Raw genomic sequence first — 8,733 nt, forward strand, 5'->3', positions numbered from 1 at the left:
CATGGGTATGCATGTGTCACTGTGGTATGACTTTTTTTTTTCATTTTAAACAATATTCAAGTTTATTAAACAAATTAAAAAAATGAGTTATAAAATGTTTAACTTTCATCAGCTTCAAGGTTTATGTTGCTGCCAAATTTCGCATATAACTGAACTTTCAAATCTGCTAACACCCGCTGAATGGATTCAACTCTGGACTCTAAGGCGTCGATTTCTTCTTGCAAATTTTTCTTTGCTTCTTCTAGCATTTCCTGTGTTTCTTCTTGAGAATGGCTAATGAACACGTCGCCGATCTGATACAGGATCATTACGCAGTCGTCGTCTGCGAGCATGATGTCATCACGCGCATCTTCTAAATTCTGGAGCTGCTTCTTTTTTAGCTCTATTTCTTCCTTTAGCTCTGTGATTCTACTTGTGTTCCGTGCAAATTTGTTTATCTTTTGTTGATCTTCAAAAGTGACATTCACATCTTCTGCAGCCGCCTTCTTCATGGTGGCCGCCATCTTGGGACTTTTTTTTTAATTTTTTTTTTTTTTTTTTTTCGGAACCAGGGATTGAACTCAGGCCCTTGTGCTTGCCAGGCAAGCACTTATTCAACTGAGCCATCTCCCTGGCCGCTGTGGTATGACTTTTTCAGCTAGCTTTTTATTAGTTTCTTCTATAAGGTCCCTGATATGTTATTACTTTCATTATCTAATTATTTATATTTTCTGAGCCCTATTAGCACCTTATTATTCTGGTTTTTAGTCGCTTCTATTGTTTTGAATAATACAGCTATATGGCTTTTTCTTTCCTCCCTCTCGGTCCTCTGTTGACTGACTTTGGGGGGAGTTGGGACTCTTGGGAAGTACCTCATTGTGTTGTCTTCTCATGTTTCTGTTGTATTTTATTTGTTTATTTGTCTGTTTTGTGCTTAGGTATGTGGTTGCATATAGTGGGAAGACTTTGTTAACTACTATGGAGATCTCTTTATTTAATCTGCTTTTTCAGTGATGTGCCCAGGGTATGGACCTTTACTTATGTCCCAAGATCTGATCATGATCACCTCTTAATTTGATAGTGATGCTGTATAGGTGTCCCAGCGCTCAGTTTTCAGGACTTCATTGCACTATTATTAATGTTATGAAGGTAATACCACACTATTGTTAATGTCATAATTATAATTTAGCTATTGCATAGTGATAACTATCTAAAGAATAATAAAGCTTAAATTGTTGTACTATTAAAGATACAGGAAATTGGGAATGGGAGAATAAAAAATTGAAAACTTAAATAATGAGAGATTTGAAGGAGAGAAAGTGAGACAAAGAGCGGCTGGGGAGATGGCTCAGTGGAATAAGTGCTTCCCTGGCAAGCGCAAGGGCCTGAGTTCAATCCCTGGTTCCACCAAAAAAAAAAGAAAAGAAAGTGAGACAAAGGATCATATTACAGGGCTGGGGATATAGCTCAGTAGCACAGTGCCTGCCTGGCAAGTGCAAGATTCTGAGTTTGATTCCTGGTGCCAAAAAAAGATATCATATTACAGAATAGAAGGATGTTCATAGAATTTGTTAAAGGTAATAGCAAAGAAAAAAAAAGGAATAGATGGTAAAAGAAAAGAGGGAGAAAAAATAATATGGAGAAATAGAAAAAACTAAAAGAACAAAAGGAATAAGAAAAAGAAAATCTGTAACTTATGTATTGTATGTTATCCTGTTTCTGTCTTTATTTCTATTTTTGTTTTTACTCTTCAAAATAATTTTTTTTTAAAAAAAAGAAAGAAAAAAATCCTAAAACTGAAAAAAGGGTATGTATTTGGTTGGGGGGGGGCAAAATTCTTTGGGGATTTCATGATTTGAACTCAGGACCTTGCACTTCCCAGGCAGACACTAGAGCACTGACCTACATACATGTCCTGTATACACATGGTTGAATGAATGGTTTCCTTCTAGATTACACAGTTTTGAAGACCTGCAAATCATGATTTTGTCTGCCTAGGCTGTGGCCTGTACTTTGTGAGGTGTGCCCCCTATTCCAGAGTCCCCTCTGTTTACTCCAGGCTGTGGCAGTATCCTCACTGAGACATGTTCTTATCCACGCTGGTGGGTAGGGAAGATAGTTCTTAGATTTGTGCTAAAGGTAAGTATCAGAGCAAGACTTCAAGTACTTTATGCTGGTACCATCACACTCAGCTGTTTCTAGCCGTAACACAAGCTGAGCCTGGCGTCTCCTCACAGGGCCCATGTCCTTCCCATCCTGAGTTTAAACTTCATCAGGAAATCTTTTCCTAATCTACTCTCTGTCCATGGCTATCTCTGGTGACTATCTGTCCCCCAGTCACTATGTGAGGTTAACAGTGGGAGCCCTGAAGTGAAGTTGCTTCATTTTTCGTTTTTTTTTTCTTTTTGAGACAGGATTTCATTATGTAGTTCACACTGGCTTTAAACTCTCTATGTAACCCAGGCTAGTCTTAAACTTGTGGCAGTCCTTCTGCCTTAGCCTCTTGCATGCTTGGATTACACTTAAGCGCCACAACTCCCGACAATGAAGTTGGTTTTTTGTTTTTGTTTTTTGGTAATGGGGATTGAACTCAGGACCTTGCTCTTGTCAGGCAAGTGTTTATTCTACTGAGCTATATTCCTGGACCCAGAAGTTGTTTTTAAGGTCTTCTAAGTCCCATATTTAAATAAACCACCTTATCCCTAAATGGTGCCTAATTGGGCCTAGGGAGATAGCTCAGTAGAATAAGCCAAGGGCCTGAGTTCAATCCCCAGTTCCACCAAAAAATAAATAGTGCCTAATCAAGCATCCTTGTGATTTGGCAGACACCTGCACTTTAGTACTTCTCTGGCTGTTGCCTGCTATATAGAAGTCCTCTCAGAGCAAAACTCTGTTCTATTTTCAGTTTACAAACGCCATGGGCTCCGCTATGGTTTTTGCCTGGATCTCCCAGCCATGGGCACTTTGCTTCTGGGGAGCCCAGTTCCCCTCTTTGTAAGTCACAAGTGCCTGAGATAAGACTCTGGATTGTTTCTTTTTCACTGCATTATGGATCGTCTTATTAACTTCTCTGTACCTTCTTATTTATTCTGTTCTTTCTGTCCTGGTTCCTAATCATGTGTTTCTCTTCTTTTCTTCACTAAGTTGTTATTTTTGAGCATCTGGATTCCAGATCTTGGTGGGGCTGTATTTTGCTAACAGTCACTGCTCTGCCATTTTGAAAGGAGACTACAAATCCAAGTTTTCTTTTTTTACATGTTTGTTGTTTGGTTTTTTTGTGGAACTGGGAATTGAACTCATGCCCTTGCACTTGCCAGGGAAGCAGTTATTCTACTGAGCCATCTCCCTGGCCCTTTTTTTTTTATTTTTTACATGTAATCACACTGGAATGAAAAATGTTTCAGACTTCAAACAGTCTGGATTAAGAATGCCCAAGCAGTATTCCAAAAATTGGAAACCTTCAAAATTGAAACACTTCAGGTTCTACACATTTTTGCATAAGGAATTCTATGTTTGAATTGCTGAGAAATTCACTCACCTGAGTAGAATACACAAGCAGTAACTATGGAACAAATAAAGCTAATAAATGTAACGTTCCTAAAGTTGTAATTCTCGGCCAGGATGTTGTGACATTGATATATTAGAATCATTTGTAGCCCAGACTGGTGGGGAAGTGATTTGATTTTAAAGTCGCTTGCCCTATACTCTAATCTCAACAATTAGATGATGTAGAAGTCTTCTAGTTCAGTTATTCTATTAAAAATGGCTTATACTAGGTAAGAATATGCTAAGAATTTTTAAGGTGATTAGAGTCAGTGGGATCAATCAGCTCCTTTAAGAAAAATAAATTAAATTATTTTTCTCATAAAAGTAATACTGACGCAGATGTGGTGGTGAATGCCTGTAATTCCAGCACTAGGGAGGCTGAGGCTATGGACTGCTGCAAATTCAAGACCAGCCTGGGCTAGAATGAGCTTAAGGCCAGCCTGAACTACATACTGAGATCCTGTGTCCAAAAGATAAATAAAAAAAATACTGCAAAAAACTTTTTTCCAAAACCAGTATGTTGGGCCCCGGGAGATGGTTCAGTGGAATAAGTACTTGCCGGACAAGCACAGGGGCCTGAGTTCAAGCCCCAGTTCTGAAAAACAAAAAAGTTCAAAACTAGTATGTTTGTCTGTCTTTCCCAATTTATTTTACTACATCAATGATTAGGGAAGTTTTGAAGGGAAATATTCTAAAACACATTAAGCATTTGTTTTGGGTTTTACAATTTTGTTTTGTTTTGGGGACATGAGAAATTTGGAGAGTCTTGCTCTGTAGGTTGGCCTTGAATTTGTGATCCTTCACCTGGGGTTTTAGGTATGTACCATGACAAGAGTTTGTTGTTGTTTGGTTTTTATAGCAATGCTGTGGGTCAGACCCAGGGCCTCACACATGCTGTGTGAGCACTACCATACAGCTATTCCCTCTCTTGCATTCTTTGGCCTTATGTATGTTGTGTGGAGAAGTGTTCTTTTTTATACTTAGAGAGATACTTTGAATCTTTGATGTGTGGTGTTTTTTGTTTTTTGGGGTTTTTTTTTGTCTTTTTAAGACAGGGTCTCTCTATAGAGTTCAGGCTGGTCTTGAGCTCACTTTGTAGCCCATGCTGGTCTCAAACTTACAACGATCCTCCTGCCTCAACCTCCTAAGTGCTGAAATTATAGACATGCGCCACTATGCTGGGTTTTGATGTCTTTTTTTTGGCAGAACTGGGGATTGAACTCATGCCCTTGCACTTGCCAGGCAAGTGCTTATTCTACTGAGCTATCGCCCCGGCTCCTTTTTCTGATGTCTTAATAAAGCATTTTCTTCACTGTGGCCTTAATAGTTAATAAAAGTACATGAAGATTACAGAGAAATGAGAAAAATAGTTGTTCTCCATGTTTATATAATAGATAACATAATTCCATCCTCCTTTTTGTTATTTTTTGTGATACCTATGGCCTTCACAGTGAGCTATATCTTTAGCCCTCTTAATTTTATATTTTGAGAAAATGACTTGCTAAATTGCTCAGGATGGACTCAAACTTAGAATCTTCCTGCCTCAGTCTCTGAGAGTGATGGGATTATAGGCATTACCCACGATGCCTTCTTATTCTGCTTTTATTGAACATTACAAAGAATGTTTTCTAAAAAAAAAAAGGAATGTTTTCTAGCAGATAAAAACTAATTTAGGGGCTGGCGAGATGGCTCAGTGGTCTAAAGCACCTACTTGGAACAAGCTTGGCAAAGCACAGGGACTGGGGTTCGATCCCCCAGCACCACATGCCAGCCAGCCTCGCCCCCTGGTGGGCTGAGCTGGCCACACACACACACACACACACACACACACACAGTAAATAAATAAATGTTAAAATCTGGCCATGGAAAGTGTTAAATTATAAAGTATAACAGCATGGTTTTTTTTTTTTTAAAAAAAAAAACTAATTTGGCATGTCTCCAAATGCTTAGAATGCTCAAAACAAAATATCCAAAGCTGTCTGTGTGGTTAATGTGCTGTCTAAATTGTTTTCTGAAAGGATTTTACTACCAAAAATATGTTTTTGCACTAGTATTCCTGGCAGGTCCTAGCCATTATTATGTATTGCACTCATCTTCTTAAAAGTGCTAATTCAGCAGGCAAAGTAATTATATGACATTGCTTAAATTGGGGCGATAAAAAATACTTAACACTTTTCAGTGATTTTGCAGTTATGCTTCATTTTATGGACATATCTTTTCCTTTGTTATATATATTTCAATTATACTAGCTCTTAAATAGTCTAGTTTTTATACATTATGGAGTGCTGCCTTCTCTATTACTCAGTTTTTCCAAAGTAACAATCATGATTCTATATTTATTTCATTGTTTGTATCCCCCACTGGAATGTGAATCTATCCGTAGAACAGCCTATATTTTGTTATACTTTGTAATTCCATCAGTTAGTATTGCCTGCAATATAGTAAGCAGGATAAGTAAAAATAAAAAGAACCCACTGAGAGGGTAAGGTAGGAAGATCAGAAGTCCAAGCCCAGGGTGATAACTTTCTCAAAATTTTGAGACAGTCTCAAAACTGTCCCAGTATTTTGACCCTGTCTCAAAATATAAAAAGGGATGGGAATGTAGCTGGGTGGGTGGAAAGGTCCTTGATTTAATCATCAGGACTAAAAAAATGCTGAAAAATAAATAAATGAAATTAAACAGTATACATGAAGTACATCAAGGCTCTTGACACAAACGCAGCTTTTGTGTCTATATAATAAGATAAAAAAATTTCAAAGCAAAAGCTCATGTTGTAGGTAGGGCATAGCTCAGCAACAGAGGGCTTACCAAGCATGGGCAAGAGCTTGGGTTCAAGCCCCTGCACTGAAGGGTAAAAGCGTGTATATAGACCAACAATGGTGAACCTTTTAGAGACTGAGTGCCCCAACAGCAACCCCAAACCCACTTAATTTATCTCAAAGTGCCAACACTGCAATGAAATCGGAATACTTAGATTTTAGTGTAGAAGAAACAGTGCTTTGGGGCTGGCAAGATAGTTCAGCGGACTATAAAGCACCTGCTTAGATAGGCAAGCTCAGGCACCATGGTTAGATTCCTGACACCACATGCTAAGCCATTGCCCAGGGTCTGCTGAGCCAGCCACCAAATCCGGGCATAGTGACCACGCCTATATTCCCAGCACTAGGGAGGCTGAAAATGAGGATGACAATCCAAGCTGTGTGATGAGACCCTGAAACAACCAAATACTTTTTTTTTTCTTTTGGTGGAATCAGGGATTGAACTCAGGCCCTTGAACTTGCCAGGCAAGTGATTATTCTACTGAGCTATCTTCCCGGCCCCCCAAATACTATAAAAAAACAAAACAAAACAACAACAACAAAAAACGATGCTTGGCTGCTAGTGTGATTTGGCTCACATGCCAACTGAGAGCTCTGTGTGCCCACCCTGGTATGCATGCTATGGGTTTGCTACTACTGATAAAGACAATGACATAAAAAGAAACTGGCCTCAGCCATGTGAGATGATCCACACTTATAATCCTAGCATTTGGGAGGCTGAGGCAGGAGAATCACTGGGAGTTCAAGCCCAGCCTTGGTTACATCATCAGCCGAAGGCCATCCTGAACTGCATAGTGAGCCTCTATAAATAAACAAATCGTTCACAAAGTAAAAATCTCAGCCATTAATCAGAGCCTGCTGGGGCGGGGGAGATGGCTCAGAATAAGTGCTTCCCTGGAAAGTGCAAGGGCCTGAGTTCAATCCCCGGTTCTGGAAAAAAAAAGAGTGCCTAGTAACCAAAGCTTAGCAATGATCAATCAGTGCCAAGCTGGGTATGAAGATCCTCAGTAAGAAAACAAAGTGGTGAAGACACTCAGATAAAAAATTAAATACGTGAGGAATGGGCATTGTCCCTAGAAGAAGCTGCTGAAATGAAAAGACAATGCAAAACAGTAAAGAGACTGGTGTGGTGGTGCACACCTGTAGTTCCAGAACTCAAAGGATCCTTGGCAAGTTTGAGACCATCTTGGGCTACAAAGTGAGCTCAAGACCAGCCTGACCTGCGTATTGAGATCCTGTCTCAAAAAGTTAAATTAACAAAAAGCAATAAAGAGCTAGCCAAATTACAGAGCCGATTACAGATTCACACTTATCTAAACACTTTTTTTCAAGTTTACTTTGCCTATTTGGGTTTATTAATGTTTCTTATGAATTTAGTTTCATTTGTTAAAAAATTGTTGAGGACCGAGGAGATGGCTCAGTAGAATAAGTGCTTGCCTGGCAAGTACAAGGGCCTGAGTTCAATCCCCGGTTCCGCAAAAAAAAAAAAAAAAAAGAGATTTTATTAGGGATCGCACTGATAATACATCAACTTTTCTAGTATTTGTCTCATTATTGTATTTATTTATTTTTTTGGCACAACCGGGGATTGAACTCAGGCCCTTGTGCTTGCCAGGGAAGCAATTATTCTACTGAGCCATCTCCCTGGCCCCTATTATTTTATTTTTTAAAGAGAATAAAAAATAATTTAAAAATAATTTCACTAAACATGATACTAATTCAACAATGTTATATTGCATATCATTATATTCAAATTGGTTGTTCAGGTTACCACATATAAGCATGCAAAATTGGTAAAAAGAATTATAAATTGTGAAAAAAGAGAAAAATAAGCATTAACTGGTCCTTCAATAGACCAGCAGAAATCAGTAGTACCATTATCCAAGCTATCCTGTATATATACATATATATTTCTTTTTCCCCTCCGTCTTTTTTCCTTTACCTCAACCCAGTTGTTCCCTACATTTGAGAAGTTTCTGACAGGTACAATGAATACTGTGAAAGTGAAAGAAATACTATTTGCATTATAACAGTATTGTCTTCTAGACCTTGAACGTTGAATGTGTTTTCATTATTCATCTTTAATTTCAGCAATGTTTTGTAGTTTTCTTTGTAAAAAGATTTGTCGTCTTGGTTAAGTAATTCCTAAGTTTTCTTTTGATGCTATAAAAATCAAAATGTTTTCATTTTTTAAAATAATTTTATTGAGAAAAAATAGCAGTGAGACAGTTTCAAAACTGATTAGTAGGACAGTTTCAGTCATTAATACATTGCATATTGTTGTCTTCTTAGTGGTTATTCGTAGTACAAGATGGAGACGTGATATCCTGTCCACAAACCCTATTAGTATAAATCTTCCTATTCAATTAAGAGAAAGTAGCTATATAT

General features: G+C 38.2%; 2 protein-coding genes across 2 annotated transcripts in view; one reads left to right on the forward strand and one right to left on the reverse strand.

The window, feature by feature from the left end:
* The window catches only part of Magt1 (magnesium transporter 1), a 68,335-nt gene that overhangs the window by 47,672 nt on the left and 11,930 nt on the right, over nucleotides 1–8,733 (forward strand). The window lies entirely within an intron of this gene.
* Nucleotides 44–508, reverse strand: LOC101582458 (prefoldin subunit 4). Its single transcript, XM_004648104.1, has one exon. It carries the CDS (start codon nucleotides 501–503, stop codon nucleotides 99–101), a length of 405 nt encoding a protein of 134 aa, XP_004648161.1. The 5' UTR covers nucleotides 504–508; the 3' UTR covers nucleotides 44–98.

Source organism: Octodon degus, unplaced genomic scaffold (genome assembly GCF_000260255.1).
Source record: "Octodon degus isolate 3935 unplaced genomic scaffold, OctDeg1.0 scaffold00353, whole genome shotgun sequence".
Classification (NCBI taxonomy): Eukaryota; Metazoa; Chordata; class Mammalia; order Rodentia; family Octodontidae; genus Octodon; species Octodon degus.